The 20,451-nt window shown below is 37.4% G+C and overlaps 1 protein-coding gene across 1 annotated transcript in view; it reads right to left on the reverse strand.

The window, feature by feature from the left end:
• Positions 1 to 1,179: 1,179 nt before the first annotated feature.
• LOC131686212 (neural cell adhesion molecule 2-like) overlaps positions 1,180 to 20,451 on the reverse strand; it is a 105,505-nt gene continuing 86,233 nt past the window's right edge. The window contains exons 4-7 of the mRNA XM_058970453.1: positions 4,154 to 4,303; positions 3,810 to 4,000; positions 3,165 to 3,284; positions 1,180 to 3,093 (exon numbers count right to left, since the gene is read on the reverse strand). Coding sequence (XP_058826436.1) covers positions 2,641 to 3,093; positions 3,165 to 3,284; positions 3,810 to 4,000; positions 4,154 to 4,303 — 914 coding nt within the window. The 3' untranslated portion in view covers positions 1,180 to 2,640. The remainder of the gene's footprint in view (positions 3,094 to 3,164; positions 3,285 to 3,809; positions 4,001 to 4,153; positions 4,304 to 20,451) is intronic.

The raw sequence follows: 20,451 nt of genomic DNA on the forward strand, positions 1-20,451 counted from the left end.
TCAAAATGGCGCCAGTCATCAATTTTCGCCATTCAAAAACTTCCCAGCTGCCATTGGCCAAAAGAAAAAGTTACCCGAAAATTCTAAAAAAAATCTAAAAATAAACGCAACACTTTTTGGTTCTAGTCACCTAAATTTTTTAGATGAGAATTTAGTCACTTTTTTTCCTTCTCGCGGTGACCGTCGTCACCCAAAATGACTCTAGGAATCGCTCTGCCAGGTGACTTCTGTCACCTTGGGTGACTATAGTCACCTAGGTGACTGCGGTGATCGCTTTTTTCGCTCTCACCTCACCCAACTAGGTGAGGTGACGGTGAGAATAGGGCCCCAAGTTAAATACTTGGGTTTGATTTACGATAAAAAACTCACTTAGAATCACATTGAAGGAATCCAAAGAAAATGCAACAAATATGTAAATGTACCCTCTTATAAATAGGAATTCTAGGCTCTGCCTAAAGAACAAACTATTAATCTATAAACAAATATTCAAACCGGCAATGCTATATGCAGTGCCAATCTGGGCAAGTTGTTGTGCTACTAGGAAGAAAACGCTTCAAAGGATTCAGAATAAAATTTTGAAAATGATTTTGAAGCGTCCTCCCTGGTTTAGCACAAATGAGTTGCACAGACTCGCAAACATAGAAACATTAGAAATTATGACGAACAGTATTATAAGCAACTTCCGACAAAAATCGTCGCAATCTTCAATTGCAAACGATTAGCTCTCTTTATAGTTTATAAGTTAGTTTATAAGATTTGTTTAGCTCCTTATTCACAAGATAAGTAGGTTTTAAACATCCTACTGAAAAATAAAAATACTTAACTGCGAAAGCATATTATATCTTAATAATAATTAACTGAATCATGTAAACAATAGGGATGAAAGTCACCACTTGTGGCTGAACACCCAATATACTAAATTAGAAATGTAATTCAAACAAAACAATATAATCAAATAGAAAATAGTATATAAGAAAAGGAGCAACAACTAGTAATTTCGTTCAAGGATGGTGTGATTAACTTCACACGCTACTAAATTGACTTATTTTCTATATCGTCTATGAGAAATATTTTATCAGAAAAGGATGAATCATCTTTACATAACATGTGATTAATGTAATGTAATTACTTACTCGACTTTGGTAATGAATACCGTGTTCTTTAGGCGTAGAAAACTCGTAAACTAATTTGATTGCTACAACTTACTTCGCTTGAACCAACTGAGTACGTCAAATAACGAAAAAAATATTGCATAGAAAAGCAGGGCCCACTAGACTGAAAAGATCGGTTGAGTTATGGAGAGATGAGGAAGTGGACAAATCTGCTCATATCGCATCAATGAAGACGGACGAATCTTTGTGTTCACTGCGCATCTTTTGTCAGTTTGAGAAGGTGGTCGGTGTTGGCTTAAGGACATCGACACGATTGTTCTAAAGAAAGGCTGACTAGACGGCCTTACTTTCCTTGCGAAATTAGTTAAAGTGCAATCAAATTAAATTAAATCAAATAGATTATATTGTAATATGAAACTAACAAAAAACTTAGCTTTTATTGACATATCCGTGAACACTCTGCTGTTTGAAGAAATTTTATAATTACATGGAAATTCTCTGAGGATTTTCTTTCCTACTTTCAAACGACCTTCTTGATCTTATTGGCTCACCTTCTCTGAAATTGTAGGAGTTCGGAAGATACTCTGGATACTGACAAAAAACTCAATGCTTCACTCCAAATAACATCATAAGCGCAATAGCCAGGATTACAATAACCACGACGTCGAGCTATTGGCTGATCGCGACTAGAAGCTGGAAGTTGTACTGAGAAAAACAAAAATCACCCGCCTAACTGTTTGATTTGAACACCGTCAACCAACACTAGTTTGATTTGCAGTTGTAGTTTAAACTATGACTAGAAATAAAAAACTCTTTCGTCCTCGGTGACTAGGTGCTACAAGCGGGGCGTTTCCCGGAGACGGCATTACTCTAACTATCAACAATTGATATACTCATTTAATGATAGACTAAACATAATTAAATCTGTTTTCCTACACTGATCCGGACATCATTCCCGGACACACAAAAAGTAACTCGTATTATCTACTAATGTTTTCGTCACAGGTTGGACAGAGGGGACACGATTTTTTAGAACTTAAAATACCTGCATTTCTCCAACTTACGAAGTGTTACGTCCACTTTGTCTGTCCACTATAACCATCCACGTTCAAGCACTGCATGCTGCTCTGCACTTAAAATTCGTTTAACTGCCCCCCAAAAAAGGTGAGTCAAATTAGTTCGCTTCGCGATTACGTTTTTCTCGTCCCCAAATCATTGATTGGTCAACGGTGGACATCAACGAATTGCAATGCATCGAACAGCTAGAAAAAAAAAACCTTTTTCCGTTGGAAAAGTGTCCTACCTACCGGGCATTGTTGGTTGAAGGGGGCGGTAGGGGGCTAGTGAGTTGAGGTTTTATAGATGAATGAATGCGACGTCAAACGCCATCTGATTCCTGCGCTGCCCTATGGCGGTGTTACTTTTTGCTCGCTTTGGGTTGTCTTTTGATTGAACTTTTATTTTTATCGACTGTTTCCCCACCCTACATCTCGTCCTTTCCGAAAACGTGCGCGATTCCCGAATGTGGTTAAAATGTCGACGTCGCTGTTTTCGTCGTGATCGAGTGCATACCGAAACTGGAAGTAGCAACCAGCAGTGGAAGCAGTAGCCGGATATACTGCGCAGCAGTTCCTAAATCACCCCGGCTGGTACCGGAGTTGAAACCGTGCGGTTGAAGCGGATGGGTGGAAAATTCCTTTACCTCGGTCCACTCGCTCAGACCGGCAGCGTTTCGGGCTGCCACCCGGATGAGGTACTTCGTATCCGGTATCAGGTGCACCAGCAAGTACGTGACCCCATCCTCGACGTCAAAGTCACGTCGGTTTGCTCGGTCCCAGCTGTGGTGCTTTGCGTACTCCTCCGTGGGGATCAGCTCGAAACGGTAACCGATGATGGTGGAATGGTCCGGATCAACGTCGTGTGACTTCTTCGCTCCGACGTCGATGTCCAGCGTGTCCGAGTTGACACCGCGCAGTTGAAACTGTAACCATGGGGGGGATTGGCTAATAATAATCAACGGGAACGGGATTTAAGTTTAAGTGCCAAACTTACCCTGCTAGGTGGATCCGGTTTAGTACCTTCCTTGAGCAGAATTTCCCTCGAGATTGTTCCGAGCTCGTTTTTCGCTTCGCATTTGTATTTGCCGAAAGCGGTACTGTTTTTGATCATTATCTACAAGTGGAGAAAGAATGGTGAAATAAAGGTAACAAGCGGAAATAAAACGCTAATATAAACCCGGAGGGGGGGTCGCTATTAGGATGGCTGCATAAAGGAACACTAATTGAACTGTTGGCCTAAATTAGTGTATTGTTGACACAATTAGCTTTTATAGTTTCGACTTTCAGATACAGGATTGACGTTGGTTGTTCAAGAAAATAAAAAAAAAACAGTAGGCGTGGGATTCACGCTTTGTTTTTGTCTCTGCACCCCATGGATAGATAGATGTTTTGTGTACTGCGTCACTGAAAGGATCTGGGGGGCCGAACATTTATATTTGTTATATGTAATAACCTTATTTTTATTAAAATCAGTTTTGGAGGTCAAATTTGGTTTGGAATGATTTTGAGTTTGAAATTTATATAAAATTGAAAATAATTTAAAATTCTTTATACGCTTTAAATTTTTTTTGTTCTAACAGTGAATGTTATCAAACAAGAGCCACCCCCTCCCTTTTTAACTAATCAGTAGTCAGCTTACCTGCAACAGGGAAACGTGCTGTCCGCTGTAGATGGGGTGATTTTTATGGGAGAACCTCTTGTTGTTAGCGGACCAGGAGAAGTTGGCCGGTGGTTCCGCGGCAGCCTCGCACGTTAAATTGACTGCCCCACCTACGTAGCCGTAAGTCACGTTTACCGCACCGTAACCGCGCCTCGGGAAGTAAGGCTTGTCTGTGTGTGTGTATCGGGTTTGTTTATCAATAAAAACATCATTAGTGGAATTACTATGCCACCATCATCCCCGCTCCAGCCAGCGCTAATTGAAAGGCAATCATATCGCGCCGGGGCGGGAGGAATCGGGAAGGATCGTCTCTAGGGACTTACGTTTGATGTTGAGCCGAATCGTTTTCTCCTGGAAACTGCTTCCGGCTGCTGAAACCTGAAACGCCTTGCACGTGTATTCGCCGCTGTCATTCTTCGAGACTCGCTTGATTAGCAGTCCGTCCGCCAGCATTGTGTACTTTCCGTTCGGAGCTAATCGGTGGCCATCGATTGCGGTGGTAGAAGAAAGGAAGAATGAAATTGTAAAATGATTAATGTCACTCTTTTGTGTTACTGATCCGATACCGGCGGTTATCAAATTTCAATTTCAGTGTCTACTAGATGCTAATGATACGCAATCAATCATTTTATCCCCTTGGAAAGGCTCGACAATTCTCACTGAATTCGGAAGCGGAGAAGTTTATTTTCCGGTAACGGTTCGAGCTGACTGAACATTCATTCATCCCATAACTCGTTCATCATGCATTTGCAAAAAAGCTTTAAAGCAAAAAAAGTGGAGCAATACTTTGCAACGTGCATGCAGCAATATTTTGCTACAACTTTTGCAATCGCAGTAGGTGTGTCACTACTCAAGTGTCGCATCGTACTTGGCAGTGATTTTTTTTCTTTTTTCTCGACATTCATTCCCCTATCTGATGATGGTTTGAAGTGCTGGTAAAGTGGAACTCTATTTTCGCTCTGCACTTTATGTGAGTATGTACTGCTGTATGAGTTTTTGCTGTTGTTTTAATAGATGCACCAGTGAATTTCATTTCAGTGGAACATAAAGAGAATATGTGTTACCCAGTTCCTTTCATGTATGGACTTGAAATCGAAGGTTAGAATATCTCTTTTTATTGCGATATGGCGTTATCTACTGGTTTTATATTTTTTCGATTATTTTAAGGACATTATACTGCCCATAACAGCATAAGAGTCCCATGTTGAAAAACAGCAAGCCGAGAAAAACGCTGTTCAAGATTGTCCCATCCATTGAGCCAAATGGATGGGACACCCATGTTTTGGTATTTTTTTTTTTTGATATTTTCTGAACAAACCCGGTAATCTTATTTGTGCAGTGTGATTCAGTGGTGATACAGAATACAATCCAACGGATAACTCATTTTCGACAAAAATCCACATGGGACTCTTATGCGTTTATGGGCAGTATACATGCGAGCCAAAACATAGCTCCTACACCGCACACACCCCTCTCCCCTGCCTGACCATGTATCTGACATGAGCAAATATAAAAATACGTTTTTCAATACACTAACCTTGCCGGTGTACCACCAAACTGCTACTTGAGGAAGCTAGAATATTTTCCTATATAATGGACCCGAGTTTTTGACGGAATTCCATCTTTAGCTCTTAATTTGTGCGAAAATATCACCCCTCTTCACTTGGGGTTTCTTTTCGAAACACTCTTATTTTTCTTCTTCTCATTATTAGTGCACTTTTTCAAATGCACTTTAATCACACACCACTGCAAAAATACCCGCGAAAATTTAAAATTTAATAACAAATCTTCAAATTTTCTGCCCATATGCAGATGACCGATGGAAAATGTCCGAAAACTCTCATTTGTGCGTTTGAATTTTCACTTCGAATTCCATTTTTTCACAATGTAAACAAGCGCGTCGGTGCCTGGCAACAAGCGTGCGTTGCTGGCTTCCACATATCTTCACCTTAAGGTGAAGATATGTGGAAGCCAGGAACGCACGCTTATTGCTAGGTCACCGAAGCACTTGTTTACATTGAGAAAAAAAAGAAATTCTAAGTGAAAATTAAAATGCACAAATGAGAGTTTTCGTACATTTTCCTTCGGTCATCTGCACATTGGCAGAAAATTTGAAGTTTTGTTATACGATTTTCGATTGATTGACACCGGTGTAGTGGAGTGCACTGGAACTGCACCATTTTTGCACTTTCTAGCAGAAGTGCAGAAAACTGTGTATGTTCCATTGACACTTCTGCTAGAAAGTCCAAAATCAGTGCACTACACTACACCGGTGTCAATCAATCGAAAATCCCATTAGTAAACGATTAAAGTTTCGCGGGTGTTTTTCGCAGCGGTGTGTGATTAAAGTGCATTTGAAAAAGTGTACTGAAAATGAAAAGAAGAAAAATAAGAGTATGTATGTATGTATGTTGGTAGCCACCATCCTAGCTTGAGTCTTGCTCTGCATGCGGCTACACTTAATAGCACGCTCAAATTTCGTTGCCATTCTGCATTCAGCCTATCGCTGTATAAAGGGTCAAAAGGGGGGTGGCAGACCCGTAGGCAATTACACCTACTCAGTATCCGCGGGAATCAAAGGGTCTCCTTCCAACAATATGATTCAACAGATTGAATAACGAATTTCGCAATACTTGTTAAGCTTTCCACGAGATGGTTTGTTAAAGAAGAGCGCGTCAAATTATTTACAACTGTTGGAGAGAAATTTATCTGTCGCGAACGACAAACATTTTTCCTCCTTGACTCCGATTGGCCTTCCACTTAATTGTCCAGTTGTAATTTAAATGATGCCCTGATGCACCCTCCTCACCCCGTAAATCATATGAACATAATGTCAATACAGGTATACCTCGATTTAACATACCCTCGATTTAACATATTTCGATTTAACGTAATTTTTACCTCGATTTAACATACATGCAAAAAAAAAATTTAATGTCGATGTTACTAAAACGAAATGTTAAGAATCAATATCAATTTTATTCTATGATCCACTTCCAATGCTTAAAGCAACATAATTTATTTTCGTTTTTTCGCTAGATTATGTTTAAGATTCTGAGATACAAAAACATTCTTATTTTGATATCGCACAGTAAAATGAATACACGAATTTGTGGTTCAAGTTATTTCCTGATAATAGTTTTATGGGTTTTTATGTGTAAGCTAAAAATAGATAACTGGAAAGATATGGTTGATGGAAGGTATAGGGCGGTGACGAGATATTGGCGGACGGTGAGTCCCACTAATAGGCATTGGGGCTGTATCAGTTATTACGAAACTGTTGGAAATTTGTAATGAAGTCATGACAGTTCCTGCATGAAAGAACGTAAGCTCGACAACTTCATTGTGGATCGCAAAAAATGCAATAGACGATAATGATGGAAGATACAAATCTTCCTTCAATGTACGACTCCTGGTAAGCTCACGGTGTTTATTAATTAATACCGGTGCCAGTCATTACTTAATCAAAACAGAGGAAACACACAAAAGCAATGTTAGTCCGACACTGATTGTGATTATATTCTTCATATATTACTGATTGTGATTATATTCTTCATATATTCCATATATTATTACTATTCTGTATATCTGTATATATTACTCTCAACAACAGCAACGGATAGAGAATGGTCGTTAGTAGAGATTGGGATTCGAATAAACTGTACTGGCATTTGCGTACGATTTGAGATGATGATCGAAGACTCTGGATACTTGGCCCCCAGGAGTACCATAATAAAAGTTCACGTTTAAATAGAAATCTAGGAGATAGATCCAATAAATAATAAGCTAATAAAATGTGTAAAATAAGGAGATGGATCTAGGGTTCCCAGTACCGACCCTTTTTGGTGAGAACCGGTACTACGGTACTGAAGCCCTCAGTACCGGTAGTACCGGTAAAGTACCGGTACTCGAATATTTTTTTAGAAAATTCGAAAAAAGCTTCAAAGCGAAATTGAATGCTCAAACTGATGACCTTATTCTCAGATGCTTGATTTGTGCTGATCAAAAAACATGTTTATTGTTTTTAATTACTTCTGAATGGCATGCTTCATTTCAGCAGAAGATATTTTTCGTATGCGGCACCTTCTTTCATTTCGAAATCTAGACCACTTTCAAATCAATAACTGCTAAGCGTTGCAACTTTTGTCGACTGTAACAGATGGAAAATGTAAGAAACTCTATTAACAACAGTAAATCAAAGCGAGAATGGCAGTAAATCCGAGCAGGTTGCTCGCATTTTCTCTCTTGCTTTTCGGTAAATTAGTTTTGACCTTTTCTCTAGTGCATACCAAGGCTCCTTGCTTTCCTGTAAACTATGGAGTTTTGCTGAATTTTCCGATCACCAATAATTGCAAATCATCCCATTTGAAGCAGTTCACCAATTATAATTGTTAGCTACTAAATCGATGTTCGTTCTTTTTTAGATAAAGGTTTAAGAGCAAACCAAATACAAACATGACTGAGATCATAGTCTTATTACGAGCCACCCAGTGAATAACGGAAAGCAATCAGTATGTCGCTAATAAAAAATCCGTAGCAAATAGCTAGATGTGAATATTTTGAAATTTAGTACAAGATCGTTAAAATTTAATTTTGAAAAAATAGTGCAGGAATTTAAACATACCGCTCAGTACAACAGGAGCTAGTAATGTTTAACTTCTAGAATTATTATGATGATGGCCCCACCTCATTCCCCCACAAAGGTGTTAGCTCAACGATTTATCTAGAAGGTAATTAATATAATTAAACGTCATCTTGCAGACCGATATTTTGAAACAGGTTCCCCTAGAGAGTCCACATATTTGTATAAAAAAAATTATAGTACCGAAAATACCGGTACTGGCTTTTGTTCAGTACCGGTATTACGGTACCAAAAATGGGTCGGTATTCCCGGGATTTTCGGTACCGGTATTACCGGTACCACAACCCTGGATGGATCCTCCTCGTCGTACATAAGGATTAAACTTTTTTTTAAATATTTTTATATTGTAATTAAAATGTCTTATTCATTCTGATGAGTTCGACTTTTAAACTGTATTATTGTATCTGTCGTGTACAAAATGATTTAATCCAACTTTTCCTTAAGGAGAACTATAGCGCTACAATCCCGATCAGAATGAAATAACAAGATTATAACAGAATGCAATTTTCGTAACATATTGTGTTATAAATTTGGTCTCGTTAGTAGTTAAAATAACAGAAAATTATAACAAGTAATAACGGGAGATATAGTTTTGAAATATTCTTGTTATGTGTTTCTGATCGGGATGGCTCGATTTGGTTGTTTTTTTCTGCAAGTAGAACTCCTGTGCTTACAAAACTTCGTAACTAGTCGTTTGGTCGTGAACTCAAGTAGTGTTCGCTTTTTGAAGTCTGCGATTATCTGACGGACAGGTTGGTCTACCAAGATAAAGATGAGACAAAATAGAAACACAAATTTTCGTACTTACTAAAATTAGGCATTGTGCTCTTCATGCACATAATGATTAATCCAATTTTGTTGAATATTCTTATAAGTTATCCTGAATTCTGAGAAAATTTTGCGACGAACTTTATGAAATGAATATCTGTTAGAATTGGCGAATACTTGACAAGGTTAAGATAAATATGTTGTTTATGTTCAGAAGAGCAATCTAATTGTTTAATTGAGAATATGTGGTTTCTATGTCACTGTTAGGTGGATACAATCAGTTATATCCGTGTAAATATTTCGTGTGATGAATAAAAAAACTAATTCTATTCGAAAACAAATATTTCTTTTGTGTTTCCATTTTACATAAAATTCGATTTAACGTACATGATTGAATCGGAAAATGTGTGCTAAATCGAGGTATATATCAATCAATATAAAATACAGGGTGTTTGGTTCATGATTAAGAACCTCTCGAGGGATGATTGACTGTCATATTTGGAGAAAAAAATCGTTCTACACATACCATCAAATCTCAACCGTTACAGAGTTATTGAACTTTTTGTGTAAACAACTTATTTATCTTAAAATACCTCTAACTCGAATAGTATACTTCGTATTTTAAATCTTTTAGATCCATTGGAAATGTGAGAAAATTTTCTATTGATCATATTCCTATCTCCTCTCGTTTCTTTGTAATTTCATTACTAAACTTTTCCTGTGCTCAACTTGCAAGTGTTTAAAAGACTCTAAGCTAAATAAAAAAATATGCTTTATATCGTTATTTCCAAGGCTTCATTGGAAAGCTGAGAAAATGCTAAAAATAACATGAACTTTAAACTAATTTGCTTCTAAAAGTATACTAAATACACTTAACTGAAAGATATTAATACATTTTCTCTGCAAAATTATTCTGGCTTTCGAATAAAAATTAGAAAACGTGCAATAAGTGCTATACTTTTTCAATAACAGCGAAAATGAGTGTGAAGTGGGGCATTGCAAAAAAAACTTTTTTTTTAATTCTCAAAGGCCCCCCCTCCCATATTGTGACAAATGTCAAAGTAAGCTTAAATGCCAAATTTCAGATCATTTGGACAATTTTAAATCCCCGCCCACTTCGCTTGAAATTTTTGAAATTGGTACTATGGGAAAATATAGAGGAAAAATATACTAAATGCTATAATTTTTGAAGTAGCTATCAGAAAATTGCAATTTATACCTCCTTTTAAAGGAAATGACCTAAGTATTTGAAGGGAGATATTCCTCTTTCTAGAAAAATAGGGGAAAGGTGGGTACTGGGCCATTTTGACCCCAAAATCCTATTTTTCATGATTTTTTTGCTTTGTGATGCAAATCATACATATTTTGGAGTTTTTCTAATGTGAACGAATCTCAGAAATCGCACGGAACCTTTTTGACCCTTGCCCAAATACGGGAAGTTGTGGTTATAGGACCTTTTGTCATTAATTTTAAATTTTATAATTTTCTCGTGTATATATCTCTATTATTCTTCGATCAATTTTCATGAAATGTAGCATGTTGAACGTGGAAAATTCTTATGAATACAACAAAAATGAATTCTTAGGGGTAAAATTCAGAAACATCAACATTCGACATTAACTCTACAAATCACATTTTTTTCGTTAAGTGTCCTAATACCTCAACTTCCCCTATTTTTCCAGAATGGAAATTTTCTCATGTGATTCCCAAGCGTATTTTTCACTAAAAGAGGTAAATTAAACAAGAATTTTGTTGTTAAATGGAGTTAATATGTGCAATTTTATGATAAAAATGTGAAATCGAGACTATATATAAGATAATTTGATGTTTCTGAATTTTACCGATAACGAATCTATTTTTATTGTGTTCCTAAGGATTTTTTTACGTTTAACAAGGTACATTTTATGAGAATTGATTGAAGAATAATAGAGATATATGCACGAAAAAATGATAAAATTTAATATTAATGACAAAAGGCCCTATAACCACAACTTCCCGTATTCTGGCAAAGGACAAAAAGGTTCCGTTCGATTTCTGAGATTTTTTACATTAGAATAACACCAAAATATGTATGATTTGCATCACGGAGCAGAAAACTTATTAAAAATAGGGAATTTTGAGGCCAAAATGACCCAGTACCCCACTTTTACCTATTTGTATGGAAACAGGAAACAGGTCTTCCTTCAAATACTATGGTTATTTACTTTAAAAAGAGGTATACATTTTAATTTTCTGATTACTACTTCAAAAGTTATAGCATTTAATATATTTTTCCTCTATATTTTCCCATATTACCAATTTCAAAAATTTCATGCGAAGTGGGCGGGGGTCTAAAATTGTCCAAATGATGTGAAATTTGGCATCTGAGCTTACTTTGACATTTGTCATAATATGAGAGGGGGGGCCTTTGAGAGCTAAAAAAAAATTTTTTTTTTGCGATACCCTAGTGTGAAGTGAAAATGTGATAAAAATACCAAAGTTCAATAACCCAAACACAAGAAAACAAGAAAAGATAAGTGTATCATGTCACAGAACAAATTATGCAGCTCTTCAAGACTAACAATCTAAATCATTAAAATGGTGATGTTAAGTATTAAGATTTTCGCGAAATGAACGAAAAATCGATCAAAATTTTTAAATTTTAAATAAATTACTGTGAAAAGGTTACTTAATCTCATTAGCTGAAACATGTGAGGACATAATTCAATGGAAAATTTTCTCACCTACCCAATGGATCTAAAAGATTTGAAATACAAAGTATACTTTTTGAGTTAGAGCTATTTTAAAATAACTAAGTTTTTTTCACAAAAAGTTCAATAACTTAGTAACGATTGAAATTTGATGGCATGTGTAGAACGATTTTTTTCTCCAAATAAGACAGTCAATCATCTCTCGAGAGGTTCTTAACCATGAACCAAACACCCTGTATAATATAATATAATATAATATAATATAATATAATATAATATAATATAATATAATATAATATAATATAATATAATATAATATAATATAATATAATATAATATAATATAATATAATATAATATAATATAATATAATATAATATAATATAATATAATATAATATAATATAATATAATATAATATAATATAATATAATATAATATAATATAATATAATATAATATAATATAATATAATATAATATAATATAATATAATATAATATAATATAATATAATATAATATAATATAATATAATATAATATAAAGCTACTGTATCGAGAAAAAATTGGTTCGATTTTCACGGTGGGAGCGGCTAGGACTGCTTTCATTTCTGGCAAATCTGTATCTGGAACGGCTGCAGGCGTTTGAATCTGATAGATTACGTAGGCGAGGAATTCAGGACCTTCTACTGAGGATCTCGGGAAGCTGGCCAAGGGAAACGATGTCGGCGGGATTGTTTTCGGTGTTGATGTACTCCCATCTGAAACCATCGGTTTCTTCTTGGATTAACGCAATGCGATTACGGACGAACAACTCAAGCTCATTTAGCGGTTTTTTTGATCCAGGCTAGAACAATTGTACTGTCGCACCACAGAACGACTTCTAGAAATTTCATGCTCAACTCGACGGTTACTCTCTTCACTAAATGGGACAGCAGGAGGGCAGCAGACAACTCTTTCCGTGGGATTGACAAATCGTGCAGGGGGGCCAACTTAGACTTACTCAGAAGAGCCATCTTTGCCGTTCCGTCGGCAAATATGCTCTGCACATACACACAGGCTCCGTACGCCACGACCGAAGCATCAGAGAATCCGCGTAACTCATAGGCCATCACGTACACGCTTAGCAACCGACATCTGTGCTCATCGTTAAGACAAGTAGAGATGAGGAAACTGAGTGTCTGCGGATGTTCTCAAGGTGGTGTGCTGTCACCACTTCTATGGAACCTTGTCGCCGATAGCTTGTTGAGAAAACTAAATGAGCTTGGGTTTCCGACGTATGGTTTCGCCGATGATTATCATATAATGATCACCGGTATTTGCATTAACACACTTTTTGATTTGATGCAACAAGCCTTATGTGTTGTTGAGCGGTGGTGTCTTCATGTTGGACTATCAGTTAATCCAAATAAAACCTCAATGGTGCTTTTCACGCAACGAAGGATTACAACCGGAGCTCGTCCATTGCAGTTTTTTGACTCTGAAATTATTGTCGAAGATCAAGTTAAGTACGTTGGGGTAATTCTCGACTCAAAACTTAATTGGACAGCTCACATCGATTTCAGAATCAAGAAAGCTTGCATGGACTTTGGCCAATGTAGACGGGCTTTCGGCAAATCTTGGGGACTCAAACCCAAGTACATTCAGTGGGTCTACACAACAATTGTTAGACCAATACTGGCATACGGGTGCCTTGTTTGGTGGCAGAAGGGAGAAGACATGACAATCCAATCAAAGTTAAACCATCTTCAGAGGATGGTCTTGATGGCGATGACTGGTGCGTTCTCGACAACACCTACTGCTGCTCTCGAGGCACTCTTGAACATAAAACCACTACATGTGTTTCTGAAACAAGAAGCACTTTCTTGTGCTTACCGTCTTAAGGTTACTGGGCTCTGGAACAGTAACCCAATAGATCGTGTAACTAGCCACACAAGACTGTGGCCCCAAATGGTTACTTGGGATGAGTATACACTTGCTCCCAGTGACCTTACACTCACATGTAGTTTTCCTTCTAAAACTTTCAATGTGAGAATTCCTCTTCATGAGGAATGGCTGTCTGGCTGGATGGAGCGACAACTTGAAGAATACGTAGTTCGTTATACGGACGGTTCTTTGTTGGAGGGCCGAGCCGGTCCTGTTGTCTATTGTCATGAGATGAGATTAAACCAATCTCATTCGCTTTGTAGATACTGTACCGCATTCCAAGCAGAAATCTTTGCGATTCTGTGTGGCGTACAATCCGCACTTCAACAGGGAATTTGCGGTAAAAGAATCTATTTTTGCTCTGACAGTCAGGCTGCCCTGAAAGCACTTAGTTCGGCAGATTCGAGATCGAAATTAGTAATGGCATGTCGAACTCAAATCGAAGAACTTAGCATTTCAAATGCTATCTACCTTCTATGGGTACCCGGTCATTCCGGTACTACTGGAAATGAATGGGCGGACGAATTGGTTAGAGCTGGCGCTGCGACTGATTTCGTTGGTCCAGAACCAGTTCTACCACTGTCGAGTTGGATAAAGCACAAGATTCGCTCTTGGGCTGCATTCAAACATGCCAACCATTGGCGTAGCTTGCAAACATGCGTTCAAACAAAGACTTTTCTGCCGGATGTGAGTCCGAAAATGTCAAGAAATTTGTTGCATTTTTCCAAGCACAACTGCAGTATTCTGGTCAGGGCACTGACTGGACATTGCAAACTCAATTATCACATGGCTACTATTCAGCGCGCTGAGTATTATTCATGTGATCTTTGTGAATCCGATTACGGAACATCATATCATTTGATATGCAATTGCCCTGTATTAATGCAATTGCGCATCCGGATTTTTGGTTCTCCATACATAGATGAACCTATGTACAGAGAGCTGAAATTTAAGGATATGCTTTTGTTCCTAACCCAGTGTGGTAAAGAGCTATAGTTTTTTTTAGCCGTATTTGAATGACAATATCTCTTGGGGGGTGTTGTCGTTCTGTTACCTCAATATCCCCTCGGGGGGGGGGGGGGGGGTAGGTTTGAGTAGAGGTTCTACATCCCTCCGGGGGTTGGAAGTTTTATTCCTGCTGTTGTAGCACCTGCAGATCGTTCAGCATCACTCCGGGGGTGCAGAATTCTCTGTTTTAATTGTTCTGTGTCGTTGTTTTCCTTACCCCTAACCTTACCACTTCCCCAATCCTTCCCATCAGGAAAATGATGAAAAGACGATTCTTGGCAAGGCACAAATCTCCGATCAACATGGGGAACGTGCCATTTGAGCCAGACGCTACTGATTCCTGATTCCTGAACAGAGAGTATGGAACATCGCGCTCAAACCGACGTTGTTTACACCGACTTATCTGCCGCTTTTGACAAGATAAACCACGATATCTCAATAGCAAAAATGGAGAGATTTGGAATTAATGGTAGTATTTTGCAATGGTTTCGATCCTACCTCACTGACCGAGAGATAGCGGTTGTCATAGGAAAATGCCAGGCCCCTGCATTCTCTTCTACATCTGGAACACCTCAAGGAAGCCACTTGGGACCGTTGATGTTTCTGATAAACTTCAATGATGTACATCTAATTTTGAAGACTCCACGATTATCGTTCGCAGATGACCTCAAGATTTTTCGCCTAATTCGTTCAATTGAAGATTACAGAGTTCTCCAACAGCAGCTTGCTTGCGGATTGGTGTAACACGAACCGCATGTATGTAAACCCGAAGAAGTGCTCGGTAATATCTTTTTCACGGAAGAAGGATTCGATTTATTTTAACTACCGTCTACTAGCGACAGAAATCGAACATGTCAGTCACGTGAAGGATCTGGGAGTGATTCTGGATTCTCAACTTACGTTTAAACAACACGTATCCTATGCAGTAGGTAAAGCGTCTCGAGCACTGGGATGCATATTCAGGATAGCCAAAAACTTTACGGATGTTTATTGTCTCAAATCGCTGTACTGCTGTTTATCCCGATCAATTCTAGAATATTGCCCTGAAGTGTGGAGCCCGAACTATAATAATGGCGCTGAAAGAATTTAAAGTGTGCAGCGACGCTTTTTACGTTTCGCGCTCCGTAGATTGCCGTGGAGAGATCCTGTCCGACTACCTAGCTAAGAAAACCGATGTCAGCTGATTCAACTAGAGCCCCTACATGTTCGAAGGAATACCGCAAGAGCTTTGTTCATCGCTGACACTCTGCAAGGTCGTATAGATGCCCCAGCTATTTTGGAACAAATCAACATAAGCGTCGCACCTCGAGCACTACGTAACAACGATATGTTCCGGTTACGTGCAAGTATTGTAATCAGACAGCACACCACGGACAACCTTGCGCGGAAGATACAGAGGAGAATGCATCTCTACCGATTGCCAACGCATCCACGGCAAACCAAGTCTAAAAAGAATTTTCAATTCAATTTAATACCTGAACCACAAACCGTTGCCAAATTTGTGACAGCTGTTCAGTCCAAATTGACAACTGCCAAAGCAGCATCCAGCACCCCTGAAACAACTGTAAGTAACATCGGTGATGAAGATAATAAGAATGACGACGGATTTACATTGGTCACCCGTAAGTGCAAGAAGCAGGAAAGAACATCTGGTCGCGAGCACCAAGGCACTTTTAACGTTGATGACCTTGATACAGAGGACAGGAGAGAATTAAAAGGTCCCCATGACGCAGTAGGCGAGCCGCGAAAGAAGGTCTCCGCTCGCAATACAAAGTTGCGCGCACGAGATCCATGAGCATGAGCATGAGCATGATGACCGCACAATTCGTAGTTGCTACTCCGTGATTGGCCAGAACAGGCGAAATTGCACAGTGAATCAACGAATGGAGCCTGGGAGTAGCTATCCATCCTCAATGTGCACGTTTCGAGAGTTCTATACTTTGAAATGCCAATAACAGCGCCGGCCACGTCCTTACAGTCATCGGGGAAGGAAAGGAATGTTAGTGTAACAAACGTTGTTATGGAAACCGTGTATACCTCTGCATCTCCACGTTTGTCACGGGAAGGAGTTTTTGTTAGTGGGATGGGGTAAAAAGTTGCATAAATTTGGATTCACCTTGATAAGTGATACAATATATACAACTCTCAGAAGTATTATCATGTGTTTATTGCTCTGGGCAGCCGGCTGCCGAGAATTTATAATAGATTTATCGTTTGTTGAATTAATTCAGAAATGCTTGGTTTGTTAGAAATGCAACTTCAACTCCGGACTGCCGGCCGTCGGGAGTGTTGCTTATGTTTAGTCGAATAAAACGGTACGTGAACGATGCAATTATTGCTTGTTTCTTTACTCCCTCACAACGCGTCATCCGAATAATACAATATAATACAAAGCGATTACTTTTATCATCTTGAGCCATTTGTTGATATCGATAACATATGTAATTGAATATTTCGCACTATAAATGTATATTATCGCGTTAAAACTTTGGTTTTATTATATGCAACGAGACGATAACTATGTATTGTTTTCTTTCTCGACGAAGACGCCACGCAATAGCCATTGGCACGCGTTGTTATACTAACTGGAGGGCATTATGAGTAAAATATAAGCATCGCCTAAGTACCAAAAACAACCGACTTTGCACGGCGAACATACAACCGACGACAATCGCGCGTAGTTTTTATGATAACTACAAGAAATAAATCAAGAATGCAGACAAGAAGAACGATAAGAATAGCACTTATTTAATACAACAACGTGCAAATACTAGAAAATGCAAGTAGTGAAGTGAGTTTTCATCAAAACTATCTATCATTCCCAAATCAAACCCATTAATCTTTCCAATGATGTTTCAGTACATATCGAAAGTGAATAATTTCGACTAGTATATTGTGCAAAGGCGCTCATTCGCACATAGGACCCTTTCAATAAGTTTGCTTGAATTAATGAGTACCCATGTAGTTACGCGCACTGGTTTTGTACTTCTTGTGCACTTTTGAGCAGAAGTGAATAAAAAAACACTACATGACATTATAATATGCAAAGATAAGCAAAGCCTTGGTACTATCAGATGAGCTAAAAAAATTCAATTCGTTAGCTAGTCCACAACACCGCGCATTATTTGACTTTATCGTCAACTCTAGACTGATGATAAAAATGATCATCTCTTACGGAAGGAGGATAAGATCAAAGTCCATAAGGAAGCGATAAACTAAAGAAGGAAAAATTAGAATCGTTCCACCAACAATATAGAAAAAAATCCAGGCATGCTATGTTAACGATAGACACTTAATAGGTATAAAGTATTCTCTCCTTGCTTCAAATGGAAAACGTTGCTTATCCTCTCCGCGAGAGAATAAATGTAATGCCTGAATATAATATAATATAATATAATATAATATAATATAATATAATATAATATAATATAATATAATATAATATAATATAATATAATATAATATAATATAATATAATATAATATAATATAATATAATATAATATAATATAATATAATATAATATAATATAATATAATATAATATAATATAATATAATATAATATAATATAATATAATAAAATATAATTTAATATAATATACAGCTGAAACAGGTAAATCAGGAAGCTATAAAATAAATTACTCCATTACTCGCACTAAAAGAATAAATGTAAAAGCAATGTCAGGGCAACAAGAAAAGAGTTCTATCATCTAGCGAGTGGGTGGGAAAATATCGATCAGTGCCTACGAAAATGTTAAATAATAAAAATGATAATACTAGCTGTTCACATTTCGAACATCATGAAACAAGCGCCAATCGTAGTTTCTTCTTCCTATAACAAACCCAGTTTGTGCTATGTAAGCTCACAATCATCAATGTACTATATCAAACACGTGTGGGCGAGCGTCACGTTTGAATGCACCAGTAACTGAAAAGTCGAAGAAAGTATGTGTGAATTGGGAATTATTACGTCATAATACTACACAAATCGAGCAAGAGAGCAAACAGCATTGCCACACCTGTATAGTATCTAATACATTGCCCTACATTAACTGTTAGTATGTATGGGTAAAACAAATTAAATAGTTCACACTCTTTACATTAGTTTGTGTGACAGTAACTGGATTTTGTAAAACCACGAGCGGACGACACTAATATATATGTTTGTATGGAGGAAAATCCACCAAAGTTATTGATACACTTGTCGATTGTAGGGTTCGTCGCGGTTGCGGTAATTACCGCAACCGCGCGGTATTTACCGCACCCGCACCTCAAAAGCTGCGGTGCGGTGAGACACTTTTTCCCGCAGATGCGGTGCGGGAAATGAGCTTTTACCGCGCGGTATTACCGCAACCGCACTTCAAAAAATAATTGATAAAGTCTGCAGTCTGCATTAAAAAGTGAATTAAAACTATGACTTTTGCCATTTGAGAAGGACGCAACTAGATTTATTTTCTGAACGAATGCTTAGCAATGTCCTTATTATGGCTTATATTAGGAACATCTCTCTGTCAGAACGTTCGAGTTTTATTTATTACCCTACAATAGAGAAACATGATAAACATTTAATTGCTCTAATTTCCATAGACTTGACAATGATTTGAAAACAAATCCGAATATAATCTGTCTTCGACCTATCGCTACTTGATTTTTTTACATTGTGGTCATTCAAATATGATAAAACAGACTGTTACTAAGAAATAAAATCTATAAGCTGTGTTAAATATACCATTATTATTGAACATTTTGACATATTTTGAAAACTATTCATTTTATACTTCAAAGAAAAATTTCGAACCTTTTCAAATACATAAAACGCAAAATCCATTCATTGAAAAACAATTGAATTTTACTGTCAAATCCAATTACAAAATGCTTCATTTCTCCTGATTCCACTTGGCAATTGTGGAATTATGACTCGTTTTTTCAACTTTTCTCAACTGTGAATTTTGATTAATTTGGAGAACTTAGAGATGAACTAATGATACTACGACTTAAAAACAATCCAAAGAATGTAATTATCATCATCGAAGTTGGAAGAATTTTTTTTCGCGTGCGTCCATTGTTCGTCCAACTGGGAATTTTCTACCAAATTAACAAATAATATTTTTCAGTTAGGAGTATTTTGTAACTTTTTGAAAGTAAAGCTTTCGAAGTTAGTGTTGGGCATTGCGATTTTTATTGTGTTTCTCAAAGTCTCCCTTAAGGTATTCCTTCATATTGTGACAAGTGTCGAAGTTAGCCCAGATGCCAAATTTTGCATAGTTTGGACAGTTTTTCCTTAATTGAAAATTTATCTCGAAACTTTAACGTAGGGGTTAGGTATTTTTTCATAGAATCTGTATACAAAGTTTGAAAAAAATCGGTTAAGTAGTTTTTGAATGGCAGGTAACACCGCAAATCATGTTTTTCCAGAGACGTGCTACAAAAAGCTTCGTCACCGAGTCGTTTGTCGATATTTTTGCATGGAAAAATTACAGCATGTTGTTGAAATGATACACTATAATGTACAAAAGTTTTGATCAGTTCGCTTCACGAAAAGTTTAAAAAAAATTGAGAAAAAGTGTTTTTTTCACGCCAAAACCCTTACC

Source organism: Topomyia yanbarensis, chromosome 2, assembly GCF_030247195.1.
Source record: "Topomyia yanbarensis strain Yona2022 chromosome 2, ASM3024719v1, whole genome shotgun sequence".
Classification (NCBI taxonomy): Eukaryota; Metazoa; Arthropoda; class Insecta; order Diptera; family Culicidae; genus Topomyia; species Topomyia yanbarensis.